At 36.5% G+C, this 26,818-nt stretch overlaps 1 protein-coding gene and 1 non-coding gene across 6 annotated transcripts in view; one reads left to right on the top strand and one right to left on the bottom strand.

Annotated features, from left to right (window-relative positions):
• SPHKAP (SPHK1 interactor, AKAP domain containing) overlaps positions 1-26,818 on the bottom strand; it is a 166,212-nt gene that overhangs the window by 132,844 nt on the left and 6,550 nt on the right. For 3 of the 5 annotated variants that reach the window (XM_032277996.1, XM_032277992.1, XM_032277994.1), the window contains exon 2: positions 7,875-7,953. The exons of the other annotated variants lie outside the window; for them this stretch is intronic. In XM_032277996.1, the coding sequence (XP_032133887.1) occupies positions 7,875-7,953 (79 nt within the window). The remainder of the gene's footprint in view (positions 1-7,874; positions 7,954-26,818) is intronic. 5 annotated transcript variants of the gene reach the window in all.
• On the top strand, positions 20,486-20,592 carry LOC116552107. Its single transcript, XR_004269223.1, has one exon. It is a non-coding gene; the product is annotated as a U6 spliceosomal RNA (small nuclear RNA).

Genomic DNA, 26,818 nt, shown 5'->3' with positions numbered 1-26,818 from the left:
ATAAACATTTATTATAGTGTCACTTTTCTTAGAACTAGGATTCCAAAATATATACAATGAGAAATTTCTATACTTCTGCTGACCCTTAACTATTATCATTGGATTAGAAAATGAAGAATAATAATGGCTTTTTTAAATCCAAGAGAATACAGAATTTAGTCAATTATTCTAAGACTATATGAAGATCCAGCCTGTTCATGCACACAGTTTTATAGAAATTATCATGGGAAAATATTGAGATTATTAAAGCAAAACTCTAAAGCTTACAGAAGACTAATGTGACATCAGTGAAAAACCTGAATTAAAAGTGTTTCTAGAGAAAAGTAGTTGTATTGCTAAAATGTTAGTTTTATTGGCAAAAATTCAATGATGACATTAAAAATATATAACTATTTTTATTTTATGCATTTTTTATTGGTTCTGTTTGCTTCCTTAATTTGTTTGGCGAATCCTACCTTCTAGGGATTCTGGGAGTTAGGGTTCTGTGGAGCCCCTGCGTCACTTATCACAAATGCCACAAAATGAGGAAATGTTACTGAAGGTTAGACATGAAATGGGACTCTGGCTTGAGACATTCGTGTTGATCGTTTCAATTTAAAGGCAGTCATATGAAAATGGCATGATGAAGTGAAGGGAAGTAAAAGAGGAGAGGTAAGAAATGTGGTTGCATGAGAAGAGCAGGAGAATACACAATTCCGATGTGTCCAGGGATTGCTGCACAGAGTGTAAATTTTAAGAAAGCTTTGTTGATAAATAAGTGAAAGAATGAATTTTGTTTCTCTCTGAAATTAAGAAAATACATGGTATTCTGTTAATCAAAATAATGTGGTACTGGAACACTATGCAGCCATGAAAAAGAATGAGATCGTGTTTTTTTTTTTTTTTTTTTTTTTTTTGGGGGGGGGGTGGAGAACCTGGTTAGAGCTGGAGGCTGTTATCCTTAGCAAACTAATGCAGGCACAGAAAACCAAATACGGCACTTTATCACTTTTAAGTGGGAGGTAAATGACGAGAACATATGAACACCTAGAGGAGAACAGCGCACATTGGGACCTTTTGGAAGGTAGAGGGTGGGAGGAGTGAGAGGATTAGGAAAAATAACAAATGGGTACTATGATTAATACCTGATTGATAATCTGGACAACAAACCCCCGTGAAATGAGAGTTTACCTATATAACAAACCTTCACACGTACCCCTGAAACTAAAAGTTAAAAAAAAGAGTGTTGCATTGCATGTTGCTTCTGGGAGTACACATTCATATGACATTTTTGAAAAACCACCTGTCCATGCTTTCCATAACTCTTATCCATGTATGCCGGTGAGTCAGCAATGCTTTCCATTAGGAATCTGTTTTAGATGATAGGCACCAAACTAAAGACGTACACATTGAGATATTCAATTCATTATTCTTAACAGAAAAAAAGCTAAACGTTAGAAATACATTCACCAATAAGAACATTGATAAGATTAGTATGCAGGCATGAAGATGATGCCCCTTTGCCCTCAAAAATATCATGGGAAAATGTTCCATGTTAAATGAACACAGTTGAATACAAAATATTATATTGTGTAACCACTGACATGGGTGTATTCTTTTAAAATATAAGACTGGGCCAGGTGCAGTGGCTCATGCCTGTAATCTTAGTGCCTTGGGAGACCAAGTCAGGAAGACAGCTTGAGGCCAGGAGTTCAAGACCAGCCTGGACAACATATGAGACCTGTCTCTATGAAAAAATAAATATTAGCTGGGCATGATGGCATGGTCCCAGCTACTCATGAGGCTGAGGTGTGAGGATCACATGAGCCCAGGAGTTTGAGGCTGCAGTGAGCCATGATCGTACTACTGCACTCCAACCTAGGGGACAGGGCTGGACCTGTCTCTAAAATAATAATAATAGTAACATAAATATAAGTCAATTCAGGTCATTTCTTTCTTTAAAATTTTAATTTTTATGTATTTATTTATTTTTATTGTATTTTGGGCTCTAGGGTACATGTTCACATCCTGCATCCTGCAGGATTGTTGCATAGGCACATACATGCCATGGTGGTTTGCTGTCTCACCCCCCGACCAAGTTGCCTACTTCAGGCATTTCTCCCGGTGTTATCCCTTCCCAACCTCCCCTTCCCCACCTGTCCCTTCCCTCCCCTCCCCTCCACCACCCCATCTAGCCCAGTGAGTGTCGTTCTCTTCCCTGTACCCAAGTGTTCTCATTTATTTTTGAGATGGATTCTTACTGTCACATAGGCTGGAGTGCAGTGGTGTGATCTCTGTTCAGTGCAACCTCCTGGCTAATTTAATTTTTTTTTTGGTAGAAATGGGGTTTCACCATGTTGGCCAGGCTGGTCTCAAACTCCTGACCTCAGGTGATTTGCCCTCCTGAGCTTCCCAAAGGGCTGAGATTACAGGTGTGAGCCACCACGCCCAGCCCATTCAGGTCATTTCTGCTGTTAAGAACTTGGAGAAGCTCTTCATTTTACTTCAAGCAAAATTATGAGTCCTTGCCACAGATAACCAGGTCCTGCATCCAATGACCCTCTGTTATCTTTGTGACCTTGTCTTTTTGCCTTCTTCCTCTGTCAAATCACTCTGGTCACAGTGGCCTCTTTGCTGTTTCCAAAGCAGGCCGGGCACAGCTGCTGTCTTAGGTCCTTCCCTAACTGTTGCCTCTGCTGGAAATTCTCTCTGCCTTGAGATCTGCACATCTCACTTCATTATTTCTTTCAGGTATTTCTCAAATGTCACCTTCTCAGTGGGACTTCCTCTGACTTCCCTAATTAGAATTGCCACACAGGCCTCTTTATCTCTGTTTGCTCAATATCTTCTACCCTGATCTATTTTTCTCAGCATCAATATGATGTTCCAACATTCTATAGCATGTATTTGTATTTGTTTCCTGTGTTTATTATTTATTTCATGTGTCACTTTTTGTCTGCTCCTACCCCTATGCCCTACAGACTATAAATTTCATGAATATACTTATCTTTGTTGGTTTTCCACGAGGTAGTCCCAGTACAAGAATAACACCTGGCATATCGTAGATGATCAGGAAATGTTTGTTGAATCAATGAGTTCATTAAAACATAAATAAATACATAGTTTGGTATACATAGAAACATGAAAATGTTAATAGCAGTTATCTTTGGATAATGTAGCTACTTGTGACAACTTTTCTTGCCCCTTTCTACATTGTCTATATATTTAATATATAGTATTTTTTTTATTTTTTTATTTTTTTATTTTTTATTTTTTTTTGTTTTTTTTTTCCCATTTATTTTATTGCATTTTAGGTTTTGGGGTACATGTGAAGAACATGCAAAATTGTTGCATAGGAACACACGTGGCACTGTGATTTGCTGCCTTCCTCCCCATCACCTACATCTGGCATTTCTCCTCTTGCTATCTCTCCCCAGCTTCCCACCCCCCACCGTCCCTCCCCTATTTCCCCCCAACTGACCCCAGTGTGTAGTGCTCCCCTCCTTGTGTCCATGTGTTCTCATTGTTCAACACCCGCCTATGAGTGAGAACATGCGGTGTTTGATCTTCTGCTCTTCTGTCAGTTTGCTGAGAATGATGGTTTCCAGGTTCATCCACGTCCCTTTTATGACCAGAAAAAGTCTTTATTTTAAAATGGGTGATATAAAGGTATTTCAAAATCTAGTGCTTGTGAACAAATTAGGAAATGTGAAATTCTATTACCCTTGGAGTTCTAAAAAAATGTTCTGATTATTAAGTACTGTTTTCCTTTCAAATCAAATAACATTTCCAATTATAACACATAGGTTACCACTTTGGTGATGAGTTGTTATGGGTCCCACCAAAGGTAACAGATAATTTAGCTGCCACAGTAAAGGGGGCTGATGTGACTGGAAAAAGTGACAAAACCAATAAAGCCACCAAATACTGCCTTAAAGCCAAAGATAACTTCCTACAGCAAAAGCTTCAGTGCTGCCTGAGAAGAATCCTTTATCACAGGTAGTTGTCTGTGGGTCTCTATCTTACCTGCCTCATATCTCGTGGGGATGAGGCTGTCAAATGATTTCTAGTTGTATATGCAGACAGATGGTGAAACAAAATCAAACTTGGGCAATCCTATGGAGCACACTTCACTGATTCTGGATAATGAGACTTAAACCAAGAGCCAAGCTCTTGGAGGCAGCTGGATAGAGCTTCTGGCACAGTTTAAAATAACAACATCATCGCACCATATAAAAGAATGGACTTAAAAGCTCTTCTAATTTGATGTGCAAGAATGGCCGATACTACTAGCTTCATTTTTCTTTGACTACCTTAGTGGACTCAAAGATTTATTGAGCCTTTATTGGATTTATTGTCCATTTCTATATTTTTTATACATTTAATATACACTATTAGAGTATTTCAAAATATCCAAAACCGGTAGAAAAATTTTTAAAGTAGAATTGAATATTCAGCATGTTGAAATGGCATTAAAGAATATTCTTTAAGAAAGGGTTAGAGGATAATCTTGCCCAGGTGATTTTGACTCTTATTTTGGCAGAAATATTAGGATTCAATAAGTGGCTCTTCAGAATGCATCTGGAATTTCTATTATTACAATTATAGATTATTTCCACTTTAGGTAACTTAATTCTCATCATGAATGTATTTTCCTTTTAGTACTTTAAAAAGTACAGCTTGTTAAATGTTAAAAAGTTATAAATAAAAAGAGAGTAAACTTAAAATAGAGGTAGTTTTATATAAAAAAACATTTAGCAATGAGAGTATAAACAGAACTGAGAAAGAAGGAGCCATGTTGGCCTGCACAGTATTAAATATTTTAAATTAGCTGCCAACACTTGAAGACTGAAATAATGTACTAAAAAAGACTGAGTTTCTGTCTTTTCTGTAAAAATTGGTAAATGAGGCTACACTTGGCAGCAATTGGTGAACTTGGGATCCCTCTAAAGCGTGGCTTGTGAGCCTGCTGCATTCCTTTTCATTACAATTGTTGGCCTGGAGAATATTTAATTACATGATCCCTGGATAACAAACGTCCCAGACATATTTTTTATCTTAGATTTTCTTCCTTTAGATTTTTTGGCTTTTGTGTTTGCCTTTCACATTAGCGAAGTTGTTTAGTTTTCTTTTTTTTTCAAAACTACGTTTAGAGCAGTTTTAGGTTCATGGCAAACTTAAGAGGACAGTCCATATACCCCTGCTCCTCCACACACAGCCTTCCCCATTGTTAATACCCTTGACCAGGGTGGTACATTTGTTACAATGGATGAACCTCCATTGACACGTCATAATCACCCAAAGCCCACAGTTCACATTAGCGCTCACTCTTGGTCTTGTATATTCTACAGATTTGGAGAAGTGACACATATATCCACCATTATAGTATCAAACAGAATGAGAATATTTTCACTATCCAAAAAATCCTTCAGTAAGTTACTTATTACTATTTTTTTAACTTTTATTTTGGGTTTGGGAGTACATGTGAAGATTTGTTACAGAGGTAGACTCGTGCCATGGGAGTTTGTGTACAGATTATTTCATCATGCAGGTATTAAGCCCAATAGTTATTTTTTCTGTTCCTCTTCCTCCTCCTCCCTCAAGTTAATACCAGTGGCTGTTGTTTCCTTCTTTATGTTCATGTTTTCTCATAACTGAGCTCTCATTTACAAGTGAGAACATGCAGTATTTGTTTTTCTGTGCCTCGGTTAGTTTGCTAAGGATAATAGCCTCCAGCTCCACCTGTGTTTCCCAAAAGACATGATCTTGTTCTTCGGTATGGCTGCAGAATATTCCATGGTGTATATGTACCACATTTTCTTTAACCAATCTGTCATGGACGAGCATTTAGGTTGATTCCGTGTCTTTGCTATTGTGAATAGTGCCAGCAAGCTACTTATAGATCTGACAAAGAATTGGATTTTTTCTTCCTCTTGAAGACAGTATCTATAAAAATAAAATTTAGTAAATATATCTTCACCCCTCAATATTAATATATACCAATCTCCATCTTAAGACACATTTGAATTTTAGATTGAAGGAAGAAGGATTTTCCAGTTTAGCTGGAGTTGAATTAAAATTGCCGTATTTTATTTCTAAATTTGTTATTTAGTTCTTGAGGCGAAATAAAATTTGATTCACTATTGAACTCCACATATACTTAGTGCAATGCCTGACAATTAGTCAGTGATCCATAAATGTGGTAGAGTCAATAATGGCACCACTTAGGAAATCTTGTGATTTATCTTTAAGTAAGTTAATAAAGATGATCTTTTAATTATAACTCCATGTTTTTGTCTGTGAGAGTCCATAGTCTTGAGATACCAATGTTAGTGAATCTATCAGATAGATTGAAATCATACATATGTCGTAAGTGGAAATCGCGTATTTTCTGCGTTTTAAAAAATCAACTCGAGATGCATATAGCTCAAAATTCCGATATTTAAAACCAGTAGAATTAATGAAGCAATGTATAACAGCATGTACACATTAAGTACAAGACAGGCAGTTACTATAAATATGTCAAAGATTGAAAATTTCTTATGCCATAAGGTGTGGCGAAAATACTACTGTGTGGGAACTTGGGTCCTGCCTGTCACTTTTATGTGTTTGACCTTGAGAAAGTTCCTTAATCTCCCTGAGCTTCAGTTTCCTCATCTGTTAAATGGAACTCATACAATTCACTTTACAAGATTGGTTGTTACCGAAGGGAGATAACTTCAGTCAATGATAATAAACATACTTTACAGAACACCTATTTTGCTCCAGTCATGGTGGCAGGATTTTTATATTTACAACCTGAAATCCTCACAGCATCACAGGAGGGGAGGTGCTATTTGCCTATTATATGTATAAGGAGACTGAGAGTTAGGCTTGGGCTTTGCTCAGTTGCGCAGTTAATCAAGAGGCTTAATTTGGAATCTGAACCTAGACGAAACTGACCCCAGCCTGTGCTCTTTCCTGGATGCCCTGCAGTCCTCACAGAATACAATGTGCTTTTGTCCCATACTGACTGTCTTTAGAACTGTTTTTCTTTGGGGTGCTCTGGTTTTATTGAGATACTGGGGCCCAGAGAAGAGCAATGCAGACATGGGTTGACGGTTAGCATGAGAAGCTGTCTTGCTGACTGCACCAGGTTGTATGGCTACTCCTGTTGAGAAAAGGGGAGTACTTGAGTCATTGAGGGGTAACCCTAAACACACTGCCAGTCCTAGGTTTCCATGCAAGAAGAAAACCATCCTCCTTTTGACATTTGAGGAATGAGGAATGCTCTGCCTACTAAAAAATTTCTGCCACCTGTCTAGTCTTGTGCGAAATCCCTAATTCGTTACAGCCATTTAACCTAGAAGAAGGTAGGAGGATTATGAATTGGTCACAGAATGGGTAAATTTTGACAGTAAAGGAAAGTTCTCACGCCTGTAATTCCAGCACTTTGGGAAGCCGAGGTGGGTGAATTATGGGATCAGGAGATCGAGACCAGCATGACCAACATGGTGAAACCCTGTCTCTACTAAAAACACAAAAATTAGCTGGATGTGGTGGTGTGCACCTGCAATCCCAGCTACTCAGGAGGCTGAAACAGGAGAATCTCTTGAACCTGGGAGGCAGAGGTTGCAATGAGCCAAGATGATGCTACTGCACCCCAGCCTGGCGACAGAGCGAGACTCTGTCAAAAAATAAGAATAAATAATAATAATAATAATAAAAGAGGTAAAGTGTGTAGTGCAGTTTACTGTCTGGCTGAAGTACCCCAAACAAGGAAGCCTGCAAGGTCAGGATCAAAACCTGAGACCTGGGATCCCAGAGGGCTCATGGGATGCTGGAAAGGAAGAGGAGGCCCTGATCAAGAATGACTTGGCTTTATAATCCCCTAGACCCCACATCTCACAACCCACCTGGATTCCTGGGAGTGTCTCCTGGTGGGCAAGGCAGGATAGAGGCAGGTAGGTAAGTTTGGTTCAACTACCCACATGGCTGACGGAGAGGACCACACCCACAATAAGGGAGTTACAAACACCAGCAGATTTGGAGAGGAAGCAAGAAAGGAGAGGGTAAGGGGGAAAAAAGAAACAGAAGTTTTAGTATTATTTAAGAAGAAAGATGCAGATCACAGCAGGCAGTTTCAAAAAGAACACAAGTCGCTAGATGGTGAGGATGCAATAATTTTGTCAAAACTCAGAAAAGAGTTCAAAAGCTTGCAGGTATATTTAAGATAACATCTGTCTTGAGTAATATGCTGGATTTGTGTCTGCGATTGAGTTTCATGTATTCAATGCATTAAAAGGATAATTTACATCTTGTGAATAAAATTTTCAGTGCTTTCTAATTTGTTTTATGAATATCTGGGTAGAAAGCACACTTTGTGTTTCTCAGGCTTAACATTCTAATAGAGAGAATTGTAGGGCACCATATTTCATGGACATTTATTTCAGCTTTTTTGAATGTCTTGTTTACTTTAAGTCTCTACACAATGCTTACCTGTAAGGCATGCTCTAGTTCTTTTTTGCAATGCAAATCATGCAGATCAACAGGATATTACTTCAAATCTCAACAGCTAAAAAATCATTATAATTATGAAAAAATATCAATACTATCAATGTATATAGAAGCAAGAAGTGAATAAGATGTAGTCAACGAAATTATCTTTGCATCTCATTACCTGATAGGCACTGGCAAATAGTTAGAATTCAATACAATTGTACTGTGTGAAAGAGGATGCCAGAGAAGAACTAAGGTAGTAAAATATCAGAGACATCAAGGTGGGATACCTGCCTTGTGTGGAGGGCTTGGGGAAGAGAGAATCAGGGATGAAGGAGCAACCATCCGTAGTCACAGAAGAGGATCTCCAATCTAAGCCATTTATAATTCTCTCTGGAAAGGTTTTGCCTGCTTTTTTTTTTTTTTTTTTGGATTTACTCCTAGAAGTTTCATATTTATTGATAGCATTATAAATAATTTCCTTTTTACAATTTTCCCTTTTTGTGACTCATATAAAAATATAATTTAGGTAAGTGTTCTGATTTATATTCAGGAAACAGCCTAATTTTGTTTATTCAGTCTAATAATAGATAATTTACCTGCGGATTATTTTTTACTTTCTATGTACACCAATCAAATAAATTGGAAATGCTCAGAGTTTTGGTTTTTTCCTTTCTAAATGTTTTACTTTTTGTTTCTCATTACTGCTTTATGCATGGGCTAGGACCTTCAGGAAATGTTGAATAGAGTAATGCAAAAATCAAAGTTACACCACCGTGTATTAAGTTTGCTGTAGCTTTGTAACGATACTGTTTATTAAACTAAGGGAGTTTCTTGTCTTTTTGTGGTTTTCTAGTGCTTTAATTTTATTTGTTAATTTAATTGATTATAATAGTTTATTTTCTAATGTTAAACCAGGCTTGAATTCCTGAGATAAACTCAGTTTGATAACAATATTATCTTTTTCATATGTTGTGGAACTCAATTTTCTAATGTTTTGGTTGGGCATCTTTTCCTCTGATCATGAATGAGATTTGCTATATTTCCTTTCTTTTCCTGTCAAGTTAATTTAGGATATTTCACTTTTTCTACTAGCTGGGAGAATTCGTGTACTATTGGAATTATCTATTTATCAAATGTTTGGCAGAATTCTCCAGCAAAGCTATGTGGGAGTAGAAATTTTCTGTTGGAAGGTTTTTGATCATAGAATCAAATTAATGTTTATAGACTATTCAGGGTTTCCATTTCTTCTTGAGTTACTTTGGTAAGTTATTTTTGTACTCAAAATTGCCTGTGTTATCTAAGTCTTATTTTTATGTATCAATATAACATTTTATTAATATATTATTAATAACAATTTTGTCTGTAGTATCTATAATGATGTTTACTTTTTTTCTCATTTTTACTATTGTTTTGTGGGCTTCTATCCCTCTTTTAAAATTAGGGATACCAGGCCCTTGTCAATTTGATTTGCATTTTCAAAGAACTAACTTTTGATTGGTTTATTCTCCATAGTCTATTTTTTAGTATGTTTTTCTTTTTTTGGAGACAGGGTCTCATTCTGTTGTCCAGGTGGAGTGCAGTGGTGCCATTATGACTCACTACAGCTTCGATCTCCTTGGCTCAAGAGATCCTCATACCTCAGCTTCCCAGTCGCTGGCACTACAGATAAGCACCGTCATGCATAGCTAGTTTAAAAAAATTTTTTATAGAGATAAAATCCCACGCTGTTGAAAGCCTGGTTATTTTTTCTTGTATTAATTTCAGGTCTTATTGTCATTTCCTTTCTTTACTTTATTTGGAGTTATTTTGTTGCTGTTTTTAAAATCTCAGAGAATAGATGCTTAATATATTTACTACTGTATTTAACTTTTTTTAAAAAAGTGTACTTTTAAAGCTATATGCTTTTCTCTTAAAATGGTTTTATCTGCAATCTATAGGTTTTGAAATGTGGAATTTTTATTATCCTTAAATTCAACTTACTTTCTACTTTTCATTACAGTTTTGTAGCTTTGTATGCTTATGAAAGGGAATTTTAAATTTTTTATTCATTTAGAAATTTCCAATTTGTCTTTATTTCTAGTTGAATTGTATTGTACTCAGATAACATGTTTCACATGACATTAATCTTTGGTATTTGTTGAGAATTGCTTTACTATCCACTATGCATGGCCAATTTCTGTAAATGTTATACACGTTCTTCAGGTTTTGATTGTAGGTACATCAAGTTAAGCTGGTTGTGATGTACAAATCTTCAAAGTTTTCATTAAACTTTTGGATAATTTCTTCTTATAATTTTGTTTCATTTTGCTGTTTTAATTTTGAGACAATTTTACTCAATGAATAGAAACTTAAAATAACATATCTTGTTGGCAATGTAGGCCTTTACCATTACATTTTATTTCTGGCAATGTTTTTCTGTTTTAAAGTTCCTTTGGCCCCAAAATAGTAAAGCTACATATTTTCTTTGTTTAGCCATTGGATGATATATCTTTTCCCATACTTTTTAGTATTTCGTGTTTTAAATATGTCTTACTTTGTTTAATTAAAAAAAAAAACTCAGTTGATAATGTTTATATTTTATTTGCAACATTTAGTTCATTTACTGTTAATGTGACTGCTGATGTATTTGGGTCCATTTAATGTCTGCTTACATACAATCCCATCTCTTTATGTTCTTTCCCTAGTTGAATTAGAGTTTTATTACTTTTTGGCCTACTGTAGAAGTTATACCTTCTTTTTTTTTTTTTTAGTAGTTATCCTAAATATATAAATGTATATTTACCTTATCATGTTCTAAAACTAATTAACATTTTAATCCTCCTCCTGGTAAATACAAGGATCTTAGAACACCTCAACTAACCCCTCTGATATAGTTTGGCTGTGTCCCAACCCAAATCTCATCTTGAATTGTGAGCTGCCATAATTCCCATGTATCTGGGAGGGACCTGGTGGAAGATAATTGAATCATGGAGGCGGGGTTTCTTCCAAAACTGTTCTCCTGGTAGTAAGTCTCACGAGATCTGATAGTTTTATAAGGATTTTCCCCTTTCACTTGGCTCTCATTCTCTCTTGTCTGCCACCATGTAAGATGTGTCTTTTGCCTTCCACCATGATTGTAAGGCCTTCCCAGCCATGCGAAACTGTGAATCCATTAAACCTCTTTTTCTTTATAAATTACCCAGTCGCAAGTATGTCCTTATCAACAATGTGAAAAGGGACTAATATACCCTCCTAACTTACATTATCGCCTACATTTTTATTATTTTTGATCCCATATTATTAATTTTGTTTTATACAATCAATATTTGTTTAGATTTACTGAATATTTAAAACTTTCTTCATTCTTTATTTCTTTTTGTATTTTGGACATCATATCTGAGTAAATCCTGCATAATATTTTCAGTGAGAAGTAGCACTCTCAGTTTTTGTCTTTATAAAAATATCTCTAGTTATTCTTGCAAGATCTCTTCACTGATATGGAATTCTAAACTGATTACTTTCCTTCAGCCTGTTGAAAATATCACTTTATTATCTTTGGAATTCCGTTGTTGTTTTCGTGAAGTCAGGTATCAGTCTAATTATTTTCTTTAACGGTATTGTATCTTTGGCTGCTATTTAAGATTTTCTGTTTATCTTTGGTGGTCTGATGATATTTAGCCAGTAATTTCTTATTATCTTATCTACTTTTCATAACTTCTAATAAGTCAAAAAAATTTTGTTGCAATCTTAGTCATTTTCAGCAAGAGGACTGATGAATAATTTTGCCACTTTACTAGAACAGAAATTCACAGGCATTTAACATTTATCTGACAGTGTTGGGAAAAACACAGAGAAGGATAGCACCAGGGGGCTTAAAGAAAAATGTGGACAGCATAAGGGAGACCTAATAATATTTGTGAGCAGAGAAGACTAAATTAGAACTGGCCTGTTGCCTGAAAATCTTCCCAGAAAGAATCAGAAGTAGTTGGGTAGAGAGGGATAGCAGATAAGATGTCAATCTTTCATGACTCCTCACTCTTGCTCCGTTAAAAAAAGCAACTAAAAAACGACCAGGTTTTAGAATGAGATGCAAAAATAAAAAATAGAATCAACCTTCTACTTCTTTTCTCACATAAATTCACTCAACCAAATTTAATTAATTAATTAAGAAAATGACAGATAAATGCAAATCTTCATGTAAGTCCTACACTGTAATATTTAAAGATATTGAACTTACAAGGGGAAAATATACCTGCATTTTCCATTTCATGAAAAAAAATCAACATTTAAAACATTTTTAACTTGTAAAGAATATTAGGGAGATTATAGGATTCCCCTTAGTTTTTATATTTGAAGAAACAAATTTAGTTAAAAATAGCAGTTTTAATTTGGGCAGCACTTTAGAAATTAGAATCATTAATATTACTTTTTAAATTCTATTTTTTGCATAATTTGTAAATAAACTATTGTTAAGCCCATTACCCATTCACAAGGTTATTATTTAGCTCACCCAAGAAAACCATTTTAAAAAGTGGTACAGCAACATTCTTCCTTTTTGTGTAAGTTATATTTCTAATTACAATGCATTTCCTAGGTACCATTAGGCATTATCAAGGTGTTTAATTATACCTTTTCATCCAAGTTAACCTCTATGTTGTGGTTTCACTGACAGTTTTCTTATTTAGTTCCCAGCCCTATTTTTGCCCAATTCATTGTCTTTCAGAAAATGAAAAGAAGACCTTAGATAGGACCCAGTACCTCTGTTTAATGGTTAACAATGATTACCCTTTTTATTCATTCGACAGTAACCATTTGTGAGACAAACGTTCATGGAGTAATTGTTTGCTTTCTAAAGGTAGATCATTAACAAAGCAACCAAAACAGATATAATTAAACAGCCATAACCTATATGCAACTATTATTAATGGCAACCTTAAGCGTTATGCCCCATATAAATCATAAAAACAGAAAAAGTTTACTCACTGAAAGACCGTAAACTAAATATGATATAAGTATGTGTTTCAGGTTTATAACTCCATAGATATCCAAATAGCCAAGCTTCAGGAAACTTTGACCTGTTCTTGGAAACTGTATTTCATCTTTTCTGGGGGAAGCAGAGCATAAAATTTTCCTGAGGCTGAGCTGATGAGGTGTTTCATCATTATTAGGACAATATAGCCATTGGCACCGCAGGTTTATACTGTTGCCTCATTAGAAGCTACTGAGAAAAGTGAACTAAGAGCAAAACGTGAGCAAGTCCAACTATGGTGATTATGTAAAGAAACTTACAGATGTCTTAGAACTTTCAAACAACGATTCTCTTGTTCCTATAATGTCCAAGAGTGCTACACGTGTATCTCTGAGAAAAGTCCTGTAAACGTAATGTTTATTGCAAACTATAGTTTCAAACAGGCAAGAGAGCTTCTATGTGGTGCAAGCAAAGAGGGCAAAGTAAAACCTCAAAATTTAGGAGCTGTTGTTCATTGTAGCTCAGGGAGAAAACTCAGCAGGTCATCCAGTTTATTAGCCAGCTTCTAGGCAGAGTGGAACTGAATGTGTCCTATATAGAAGAGCATTGTGATTAGAAATATCTTCCCTTGTGAAAGATTTAAGCTAAGACTTTCTAAGGTAAAGTCTTCCATAAATACACAAGCATTTCATTTCTCCTGAAACACTCAATCAAAATAGGATGTCTTTCTAATGATTTGTTAACAGTTCCATAAGCAACTTAAAAGTGCAACAATCAGAAAGAACATAATCTTTTCTAAGCAATTATAAAGCCAAGTAGAAATCTGTGTGCATGTTCATTCTTTTATTCTTTCAACAAATAGCTACTGATATGGTTAGGCTGTGTCCCCACCCAAATCTCATCTTGAATTGTAGCTCCCATAATTCCCATGTGTTGTGGAAAGGTAATTGAATTACAGTACCCGTGATAGGTAATTGAATCATGGGGGTGAGTCTTTCCTGTACTATTCTCATGATAGTGGCTAAGTCTCATGAGATCTGATGGCTTTATAAAAGGAAGTTCCCTTGCACATACACTCTTTGCCTGTCATCATGTAAGATGTGGCTTTACTCTTCTTTGCCTTCTGCCATGATTGTGAGGCCATGTAGAGCTGTGAGTCAATTAAACCTCTTCCGTTTATAAATTACCCAGTCTTAGGTATATCTTTATTAGCAGGTTGAGAACAGACTAATACAGCTACTGAGCAGCAAGCATTGTGAAATGTGCTCAAGATACTGCAGTAAATAAAGCAGACAAACGTCCCTACCTTCACGAAGTTTATGTTGTAGTGGAGAAGGGATTCAGAAAAGCAATAAAATAAATAAATGTAAAATATGTAAGATATTAAGGAAAATAGCATTTGACTATCACTCTTATAAAGCAAGTATTTTCACATAAGTTTCCTAGTTTTCTTTGTACACAAACAAGAATCAAGTCAGGAAACATTAATAAAACATTCAGGGCTGTCTACTAATTTTGCCAAAGTCACACAGTAGGTCATAGAATATAATCTTAAAACCCAGGTCTTTTAATTTCATGCCTTGGGATTTTTCCATTACAAAATACTGCCTACACAGCACCAAAAGTAAATTACATATTTCCAGAGAGCTGTATACTGAATATCATGGAAATAAAAATTCAAATGATCCGAAAGATTGAATGTATATCTAAATATTCCAAGATTTTCTACTCAGAACCTCAAAAAAAAAAAAAAAAAAAAAAAAGAGGCAGGACTCAATTCATAAGAATGGAATGGAGCAGCTGGATAATTAACCATATTATTCCTCCTTTTTCGTTTTTTTTTTTAATGGACTTTTTTTCAGAGGGATTCTGAGTCTATTTGCCTCATTGCAGGCACTTCTACTACCCTGGTTTGTTAGTATGGGGGTAAAGGAGTGCTATTTTATGGGGAAGGCTACGGAAGAAAGCTAAGAGGTAGTACATTAGTCTGTTTTACAATTGCAGGGAATGCCTTCATTGGGGAGTTTTAGAAGTAAACACCGAGGCCAAAATATTTTCAGACTGTTTAGGTGTCCACAGAAGTGCAGCAGTTTTTTTTTAAGTTGGATAATTTTGATTTTTAAAAGAAAAAAAAATGTCACCAAGAAAACAAAACACCGAATTTTAGGTAGTTTTACTTTTTATTAAGCCGTGGTTATTAGCCTGCTGCTGAATGCATGAGGCCAATGTGGAAATGCCAGGGGCACTACAGCATGTCAAGCTTAATGAAGCTCACTATGACTGACACACTTGGAAAAGGTCAAGAAGTATGCAGCAGAATGGACAACACACAGATTCATTTCTGCCATGACTGTGCACTCAAGCAAGGCAGCAGGGAGAATTGAGCCCTTATCCACTGCAATTAATCGGCACTCATTCAGCCGACCATCCATTCAAACAACTCCAATTTATTGCCCAAATTTTCCACTATCTGCATTCTTTACCCACTTTGCTCTTTTTTAGACCAAAGAGATTGTGCGAAAATAAAATACACATATATAAAATAATTATGATTGTAATTTACTTATTTCTTTTTTTAGCATAGTCTATGTGATTTCATATCTTACGGTAGTGCCAAGAGAGCAATTACACCCAGCTCCAGTCTGGATGTGGTTAAAGTAGACAGGAGTGGGAAGAACCAGAGACAAGTTAAAGTTGTGTCCTTGAGAGTATGAAAGGTCAAAGTCTGAGACACTGAATTCTCTGGCTAATTCTATGGAGTGAACATGGGGACCACTAGGAAAATAAGAAAAATATCAAAAGATTCACAATTTAAGAATAGAATTGGGAATGAAAAAAGGGGAGCTATTGTTAACCAGTTCACCCAAGTGACCTCATCCCTCTAAGATTTTCAGTGTAGATTTATATTCTCACGGCAGATCTTTCCCCTGAGCTTCAGATTTGAATACCCAATGGCCTGTTGGATGTTCACATCTATATGTTTCGCATCTATCTCAAGTAAAACTTATTTCAGTACACTCTGTGTTTCCTTAGGACTTTGCTGCTCAGTTTTTGGCATTACCATTAGCCCAAATTATCTAAACTAAAAGAAAAATTGAATTTGCCCTTAAATCTCTTTTTCCTCACCCCAATCAATTACCAAATACTTCCAATTTTGCTCTCTAAATATGTCTTAGATTCTGTCTCCTTCTTTCTGTTCTTACTATCACTGAATAAATTCAGTCCCTCCTTATGTGGCAGAGATGAAGAAACCAAGACTGAGGGATGAAGTGATTTACCAATGGGTAATGGAGTCAGGATTCCAGTCTAGACTGTAGGATTCATCCTTTCCCCAGTCAGAGCTCTCCCCTACTGTCCCTCCCTGCCTCTACTAACTTAGACACAGTCCAGGTTCCTAAATATGGTGTGAAAGCAAAAATTGCACCAAATTTAAATGGATAAGAAATATTTTATTCCAGGCTATTGCAATGGAGGAGAACTCCATTTCTTAAATGGGAAATGGAATTCATTCCTGCTTAAACAAAGAGCAGGGGAGTTTTTAAGAGCAGGTTTGGGGGTGAGAATGAAAACCATAGGCCATCTGTATTTGATAATTGGCCTTATCTAATGGAAAAGTAAATTTTCTCACACCTTCATGAGTGGAAGGGCTTATAAAACTATAACTGGAAGCAAGGCACCCACAAAAGTTAGGCTCCTAATCTCCCACGAAAACTGGGGGATTGGGTGCTATCTCCCAAATGTTTGCATTTCAAGGAGGTGGCTCCCGGGTCCTTAAAAAAAGACATTCCTGGATTGTAAAATTGAAAAGAAGCTCTTAACAGGATTTATGGGCCAGGCAAGGTGGCTCACTCCACCTGTAATCTCAGCACTTTGGGAGGCTGAGGCAGGTGGATCACGAAGTGAGGATATCAAGACCTTCCTCACCAATGTGGTAAAACCCTGTCTCTACTAAAAATACAAAAAATTAGCTGGGCGTGGTGGCACATGCCTGTAATCCCAGTTACTTGGGAGGCTGAGGCAGGAGAATCGCTTGAACCAGGGAGTCGGAGATTGCGTTGAGCTGAGATCATGCCACTGCACTCCAGCCTGGGAGACAGAGTGAGACTCCATCTCAAAAAAAAAAAAAAAAAAGAAAAGAAAAGAAAAGAAAAAAAAAGATTTGTGTCACAAAAAGTTAAAGAAATGACTTACAATTACAAATTTTCTAGAGAAACTGATTTAAGAAAAGGGAGGTCTGGGCCTAGAGTCAGGAAGAAGCATATGTGAAGTTTGGTCAAGCTGAGGGACATATTAAGGCCATCTTGTTCTACAGACTACCGGGGGCTTCAGTCATCAAGCCCTTTCCTTCCCCTCTCCCCTAGTTTCTCACCACAGGGAACTATGTATTTTGCCTCTGTGTCGTCATCACTATGTCTGTGGAACTCATTTTCGTGTAAGGGTGTCTTTGCAGTCTCCCTCCACACCAATCTGTGATTTGTTGACTGCTACTAGGAATCTGGTCTGGAGCCTGGAGCCAGGAGATTTCTTGTTCATTTGGAAAAGAAGTCAAGGGAATCTGACATTCCCTACCCACAGCTGCCAAACAAGGTCTTTAACGGAAAAATCTCCATCACTTTGAAGAGACAGAAACCAGCCAAAATACAGGTTAGAGTGGAGGAAGTTCAGCTTAATTCGGTGATTTTAATGAACCTGAGAATTGATGCTGTTAGTGGAATCCGTGGGCATGGAAGCAGGAGAGGTGGAATATTGTGCCAATCATGTCCATCTTCCCCATGATTATGAAATTTAAATGTTCTTTAGCTAAACCTATGAGTGCCTTCTGAATGAAATACCTTAATATATTTATTTGGTTAGGGGTAAACTTCTATATATCAACTGTATTAGTCTGTTCTCACACTGCTGTAAAGAACTGCCTGAGATTGGGTAATTTATGAAGGAAGGAGGTTTAATTGACTCACAATTCCAAATGGCTGAAGAAGGTCTCAGAAAACTTATAGTCATGGCAGAAGGGGAAACAAACCTGTCCTTCTTCACATGATGGCAGGAAGGAAAAGTGCTGAGCTAAGAAGGAAAAGCCTCTTAAAAAACCAACAGATCTTGTGAGAACTCACTCACTATCACGAGATCAGCAGCATGGGGTTAACCGCCCCCATGATTCAATTACCTCCCACCAGGTCCTTCCCATGACATGAGGGAATCATGGGAACTACAATTCAAGATGATATTTGGGTGGAGACACAGCTCAACCATATCACCAATTAAAGATACTTGATGGGACAATGACTGCTTTTAGGTGTGCTTTTACTTCTGCATATTTGTGAGTTAATAGAAGCTGATTTTCAGTGCTCTACTCAGTGTCCCTTTCGTTATACTGACTTTCCTGGCCTTCCAAATAAGATATTAGCATCTAAGTTCTCTGTGCTCACAGGTAAACTTGGCCCAGATAAACTTTATGTTTTATTTATTTGTCTAATGAATATTTGTCAGAGCTGACATTGTGTCAAATGCAATGAGATACTGTAGATACAAGGGTGAGTGACAAAACTTAGATGAATCTTGCTTGCAACAAGCTCACAGTGAGTGGATAAGACAGGTGTTTAGCAAATAACCAAATAAACAAGTACAAATGTATAACTGTCATGAACTGTGAGGCACTGATACTTAGCAGGGACTTGTCTTAGCAAAGTAAGTGGCTTATAAACCATGACTGGTAATTAGCTAGGTGAAGAGACCCCATAGGTAGGAATGACTAAAAGCAGATCAATCTAGCTGCTGTGTAGACAGTGAGAGAATGTGCAAGTCAGGAAAAGCTTGGATAGGATGAAGGAGTGAGCTCATGTGACACCTTTAAGGTGACCAGAGTAGCGGTAATTGGGAGGCTACTGAGTTGGCCCAATCTAGAAACAATATTTTACTCAGAATGTTAGTGGCTGCATTTTCATTTGTTACATGAGTTTCAGCAATCAGTGAGGAAAAAGCCTTCATAAGATATTTTCTCAGGGATCAGAGAACCAAACACTGTATGTTCTTGCTTATAAGTGGGAGCTGAACAATGAGAACACATGGACACAGGAGGGGAACAATATACAATGTCAGGTGCATCGGGGAGGGAGAGCATCAGGAAAGATAGCTAATGCATGCTGGGCTTAATACCTAGGTGGTGGGTTGATAGGTGCAGCAAATCACCATGGCACATGTTTACCTATGTAACAAACCTGCACGTACTGCACGTGTACCATGGAACTTAAAATAAAATAAAATAAAATAGATGTTTGCTTAGAAGTACAAATCCACATCACATCTAATCCACTCTTAAAATTGCCCTCGATCGAAATGTTTATTTGTTTTGCCACCTTGGACATGCAAGTCCTGTTCAGTATGTGGTAATCAGTTGAAATGCCTTGGTTATAGGATTGCCAGTACTAGATACAGAAACATTGCTAGGCTTTCTATCTATAGTGTTATTCATTCAGAGCATGATTCAAGTTCGTATTCCTTCAGAAGTACAATTTATTAACAAAAAAATCATGGCCCAGAGGAAGGACTCAATAGAGAGTAGAAGGTATTTACCAATTTCCAGGAATTTGCTTTGTTTTTATTTTTGATAGATGTTAGTTGTAATCTATTCATATTATTTGCTAAGAAATATCCCTTGAGCTGTGTAGAATCAGGAGCTGAGCCCCTTCAGAGGCTGAGGTTTGTTGCTTCTCTGTACATCCCTTCCAAACAAATAAGGTTGGAGAAACAAGTTTATCTCCAGAATGAGAAACTCTTCAGATGCTTCCTGCCTTTTTATATCTGCATTTCAGACCCAAAAGAGCTAAATTAGAGAATTTATTAAGAGTTAAATTTCAGGTATCAATTCTGATATAAGTAATATTTTGTGGAAATGTCTCTTACATTTGAATTATTCTAATTGGCCAAATGAAGTGGGTCCTTCCCCTTAATTACTGATTGGAAAGCTTTATCTTAGTTTAAGCTTGAACAAGACCAGTGGTTTGGCCATTTTTACTTCTGCAGCCCGTGGATCAAGGAGTAATTTTATTTTCAAGTCTTATGATTTAAAAAGTACGTTTTGTGCTGGCTTTGACAGCACGTTTACTTAAATCAGAATGATACAGAGAAGATTAGCATGGCCCCAGCACAAGGATGACATGAAAATTCTTGAAGCATTTCCATATTTTAAAAAATTTAAAAAAACATTTTATAAGGGTACAGTTGCTATACATAGTGATTCCTCTGATGGACATGGGCAAAGTAAATTAAAAGTCTTCTAGAAATAATTCACCATTCTAGATGCTATTCACCATTCTAGATGCTATGAACATTTATGATTCATCAGGAGGTTGAACTATCAACATTAATGAGAGTCTGGAAGAAGTCGATTTTGACTTTTATGGATGATATTGAGGGGTTCAAGACTCCAGTGGTGAAAGCAATTGCAAATGTAATAGAAATAGTAAGAAAACTAGAATTATAAATGGAGTCTGAGGATGCTGAAGATGTGACTAAATTGCTGCAATCTCATGATAAAACTTGAACAAATGAGGAATTGCTTCTTATGGATGAACAAATAATTTTTTTTTTGAGATGGAAGCTACTCCTGATGAAGATGCTAAGAACATTGTCGAAATGACCACAAAGAGTTTAAAATACTTAGTTGATAAAGTATTCTAAGTGCGTAAACTTAACTGATAAACCAGTAACAGAGCTTTTGAGGCCTGATTCTAATTTTGAAAGTTCTAGCATGGGTAAAATGCTATCAAACAGCAAAGTATGCTGTAGAGGAGTCTTTCATGAAAAGCAGAGTCAATCTATGGGGCAAGCATTTTTGTCTTCTTATTTTAAGAAATTTGCACAGCCACCCCAATCTTCAGCAACAACCGCCCTGACTAGTTAGCAGCCATCAACATCAAGGCAAGACCTGCTACCAGCAAAAAGATCAGAACTCACTGAAGGTTCAGATGATTATTACCATTAAGATATGTACATTGTAATTGGACATACAATGCTATTGCACACTTCATATACTACACTATAGTGTACACATAACTTTTGTATACCCTGGAAAACCAAAAAAAATTGTGCCTCGCTTCATTATGATATTTACTTTATTGTATTGGTCTGGAACCAAGCCTACAATATCACTGGGGTATATCTGCTTTCCATCTTGTTTCTCTAGGAATTTGTGATAGCTAACAGAAAAAAATATATACAATAAAGTGGAAAACGTAAGTTAGAATTCAGTGCTGAAAATAATAGAAATTATAATAAGAGGTCAATATCATGGTCAAGAACAACACAGATATTCAGGTCATAAACTTCACTGTTGTTATAATTGAGCTTTGAATTTGTTTCTAGGAATTCCGGCAGGTGAAGTGAAATAAAGACATGGGCAATTATATAGATATTATTGTTTCTTCAGGAAAAGGAAATAAGATATTTAGATGTGGATGATAGATGTGTTTTGCTGTACCAGAAAATTTTAAGTGCTTCCAATTTTGTTTTGGAGATTTATTATTATTATTATTTTAAATAAACCCAATGCAGTGTTAAGTACAATCAGCTGTATATCATTTTATTCTTGGCTTTATCTCTAAATAGTTGTGTGCTTTGAGTAATTCATTTTTTTTTCCTTGACTTTGGTTTCTTCATCTGCAAAGGAAGAGGTCTGGGTAAGATGACCTGCATTCAAGTCCTTTGTAATTCTAATATCCCATATCCAATGGGTTCCCATTTTCCCAGCACAGAGAATAGCACTTGCTATTTAAAAAGGCACGTTTGCCTTTTTATAAGTGTGCCTATATTGCATAGGTGAGTCTCTTTATAGGAAGAAATAACTTTAAGTTAGGTGGTCACCTGTCAATTATGCCAAATGCTCCTAAGAATTAAATAAGAGGACTGATCAGTTTGGTTAGTTTGAGAGAGACCACTCAAGAAATGAAAAGCTAATTTCAGAGTGGAAGGAGTATGAACTTCCTGGTGTCCTGGGAATCTACTTCCTAGCATGTCTCCTTCCATCCTTTGATTTGTGGCCCCAGCTGTACCCCCTGTGCACTTGGACCTACACACTGTTAATGTAAGGAAGGCAGGAACTGGGTCTTTCTTACTCTATTGAGAGTCTCGAAGGTATCAGAAAAGAATTTCTGCTCAATAAATGTTGCCTGACAACTGACTCTTGAATCTTCTTACTCCTATTGACATGCTACCACAATCAGTGTTTGGTCAACCCCTGTGCAGCACAGATGCATCTAACGTGAGGTTTAGGATCTAATGTCATTGTTTATCTTGAAAATTTTGGAGTCAAAATAACTTTTTAAAATCTCTTAAGAGGCTTATAAATTACGGTGTGTTGGATTTTGTAAAAAAATCTTATAAAGTTATGTGTGTATATACTGTATATAAGAAAGTATAACATATAATAAATGTACAAGTTACATATAAGTTGACTATATATTTAATCATATGAGGATGACAGAGAAACGAAAGAATTAAAAAAAGGAAAATGATCATGTAGCATTGCACTTGCAAGAGTTAAAAGTGTATATGATACACCATTCCATCCATAAATAGCATAAACTTGCGGACTGTGAAATGGGCAATGTGTGAATTGACGACAGGATAAGTGTGATTCCCAGTTCACACGCCTTGTCCTGAGGAGGAGAAGCCTACAGGCCATGGTATTTATTGTTATATCTGGAGTTGGTCCACAGGACAAACTTCCTGACTACTTGCACAACTGATCAGGGTGAAACTCATTTCTTCCTTTTTCCAACCTCATCTTCATATCAATACATCCAGGAATATGTTGTTAGGTAGTGATGAGGGTCTTTGGAATTCTAGAGCAAAAATAGAGTTCTGTGGAGATCCTTTGGAAATCTTCACAAGCCAGTGCAAAGCCCATCTGATCACCTACCATTTCAACCCTAAGGGCAGCAGGGTCAGGCAGGATGGTCTAGGTTATACCGAAATATAACACAATTCCAAAATCCCAGGGGATTAGACCACAAAACTTTATTTGTATTTCTTACTCATGCTACATGTCCATCACGGATTGGCTTGGGACTCTGCTCCAAGTCAATCTCATTCTGAAACTCAGGCTGTTGGAACAGCCACGATCTGAAATCTGTTAGTCACCATGGCAGAAAGTAAGAGAAATGAAGCAAGTCACACATGAGATCTTTAACACTTACATTGGAAGAGACACATATCCCTTCTGTGTGCTTTGCATTGGCCAAATCATATCATGTCACTGTTTCTTATATCAAGGAGAAGAGCAAGTACAATCCTGCCCTATACTTAGGAGCAAAATTGGAAAACTTGCTGAATAGCACTGATGAGCACTGCAATAAACATATGCCGAAGAGTGAATTTTGTAGGGTTTCCAGGTCCGTTCTGATCTGGTTTCGTGTTCTTCAATAATCTTCAGCAGTTGTCTCAGCTCAATCACACTGAATTACTCACATTTCTCAGAGGAGGAACAAATAGTCTTGTCCCTTTTCTTTTTTATTTAATAAAGAAAGAAAGAAGGAAACAAGGAGAAGGAAATAAGAAAGAATTTAGTCCTAGAAGAATTTCATGTGTCATTTGATGGCCAGCATGATCAGTTTTTAGTTCAATTAATGCCTGTGGTAGACTGAATAATGAACTCCCTCAAAGATGTCCATATCTTAATTCCTGAAACTTGTAGTATATGTGCCATTATATGACAAAGAAAAATCAAGGTTCAAGATGGAATAAAGTTTACTAGCCAGCCGATATTAATATAGAAAGGTTATGCTGGATTATCCAGGTGACCTGATGTAATCACAAGGTTTATTGAAAGTGAAGGAGGGATGCAGAAGAGAGGTCAGAAGTCAAATGATGTGATGTGAGAAAAAGAACTCAAACCTCCATCACTAGCTTTGTAGATGGAGTAAGGTGGTTATGAGGCAAGCCATATAAGCAGCCTCTGGAACCTGGAAATGGCAATGAGACCGTTTCTCCTGTGAAACCGCCAGAAAGAAATGCAGCCCTGGCCACACCTTGATTTTATATCAGTGAGATCCATGTCAGACTTCTGACCTACAAAACCATGAGATGATACATTTATTGTTTTAAGCCACTAATTTTCTGAAAATTTTTAAAAGCAGCAATAGAAAAGCAATATGATACCTTTATGATGTTTTGAACTAACTGTACTTCTAAAACCATGGATACTCTAACAAGTTCAAACACTATTTCAATAATTTGGCTATGTAATATGTAGTTAAAATGAGGCACATTGGTCTGCATGTTATTTTTATTTTATTTTTATTTTTTAGAGAAAAACTCTCTTAAATTATATGGAAGAAAATGTCACCTCTTCTATCTCAAGCAGAAATGTGGCCCCGTGTGCAGGTAGAGGCTTCAGTGTCTGAATTCTCAGCCGTATTGGGAACAGATACAAACTTTTTAATTCACATGCTTAACTTTGTTGGCTGTCACTCCCTGTGTTTCCATTGCTTCCTGTGGCTGTGTCAAAGCCTCTTATAGCAACCACCCATCTTTGTAGCTGCTTTTAATTCAGAGACCATATTTTGAGAAAGATTGAATCAAAAGACATTCAGGAAAAAAAAAAAGTGGTATATTGAGAGATTACATAGTAAGATAATCACAGGGAGGAATCTTTTTTTTTTTTTCTCATTTGCTTCAATGACTTTCTTAGAATATGGGGTCCAAAATGTCTGAAATAAACAAAGCTATGTGGCATGAGAAGATCTTGGAGGACTCCGGAGTGGGAATGTACACGCATCAGAAATCAGAAACAGTGATGGAGTTGAACTTTGAGTTTGAAATCCTAGATCTCAAATTCCGGCTCAGTTACTCACTACTTGAGTAACCTTTGACTAGTCATTTGACTTTTCTCAGTCTTGGTTCCTCATCTTTAACATGGGAATATAACACTGACTTCCAGTTTCCATTTGGTGATAGTATTATTTTACACAGACTTTTGGCTTTTAACAAAAAATTAGAAGCCCTATGAAAAAGCAAGGAAAAAAGAAAAACACTTCCAAAGGATGAAGCAACAAACAGAACCAGACCTAGGTATGGCACAGGTGTTGGAACTATTTGGCAGGTAATTAAAAATCATGATTATAATTTTAATGGTTCTGGTGGAAAAGGTAGACAGCATGCAAGCTCACATGAGTAGTTATAGCAGAGAGATAAGAACTATAAGATAAAACTAAATGTAAATGCTAAAAATGTAAAACATGGTAACCAGACAAAGAAAAATTTATCAGTAGAATGAACTCAGGTAAGGAAAGAATCAATGAACTTAAAGATAGTTCAATACAAGTTATCCATCTAAAAAAATAAAAACAGAAACAAAAATTAGAAGAGAACATCCTAGATCTGTATTCTAAAATATGTGCAATTAAAATTCTAGAAGGAAAAGAAAAAAACAGAACAGGATATGAAAACCATTTGAAGAAATTATGGCTGAATGCTTTTTCAGAATTAATAACAGCCATGAAGTCACAGATTCAAGAAGCTCTTTGGACAGAAGACATTAATACCAGGCAGAAAATCGGAACTATGCAAACGAAGTATCAGAAATGGAATAAATGAAGGTATTTTTTCATATTTCTAATTGCTCGAAAAATATCTGGCAATTTAAAGCAAAATATAGTGTGTTTATGGCATTTATAAAAATAAAATATATGATGATACTAGCACAAAAATCAGAGGAGATAATTTGGAATGTATACTTGTAAACACCTCACACTGGTTGTGAAGTGGTATGTTAAAATTTGAAGACAGGTACTGCTTAATAAAAAAGCATCTTCTAAATCCTAGAGCAATCACATATTTTCTTTAAACACAAGTTAAATAATAAATCAGTAAAGTGAAATAGAATCATAAAAAAATTCTTATTTAACCCAAAGCAAGGCAGAAATTTTAAGAAAGACTAAAAACAGATAACACAGGTAGAAAATAGCTAGTTGCCAGACTTTAATTTATCCCTATCTATAATCTTAACAAATGTGAATGGTCCAACACATGAATTAAAAAAAAAAGAAACGTTTAGATGAGATAAAAAGGTAAGATACGATACCCTATCTATAGGAAACAACTTAAATTTGAAGAGATAGATAGATTTAAGAAAATAAGGGGACCGGGCGCGGTGGCTCACGTCTGTAATCCCAGCACTTTGGGAGGCCGAGGCGGGTGGATCACGAGGTCAAGAGATCGAGACCATCCTGGTCTCTACTAAACCCCGTCTCTACTAAAAATACAAAAAATCAGCTGGGTATGGTGGCACGTGCCTGTAATCCCAGCTACTCAGGAGGCTGAGGCAGGAGAATTGCCTGAACCCAGGAGACGGAGGTTGCGGTGAGCTGAGATCGCGCCATTGCACTCCAGCCTGGGTAACAAGAGCGAAACTCC

Source organism: Sapajus apella, unplaced genomic scaffold (assembly GCF_009761245.1).
Source record: "Sapajus apella isolate SASKATOON/1434 unplaced genomic scaffold, GSC_monkey_1.0 scaffold10, whole genome shotgun sequence".
Taxonomy (NCBI): domain Eukaryota; kingdom Metazoa; phylum Chordata; class Mammalia; order Primates; family Cebidae; genus Sapajus; species Sapajus apella.
This window is presented reverse-complemented; position numbering and strand designations above follow the sequence as displayed.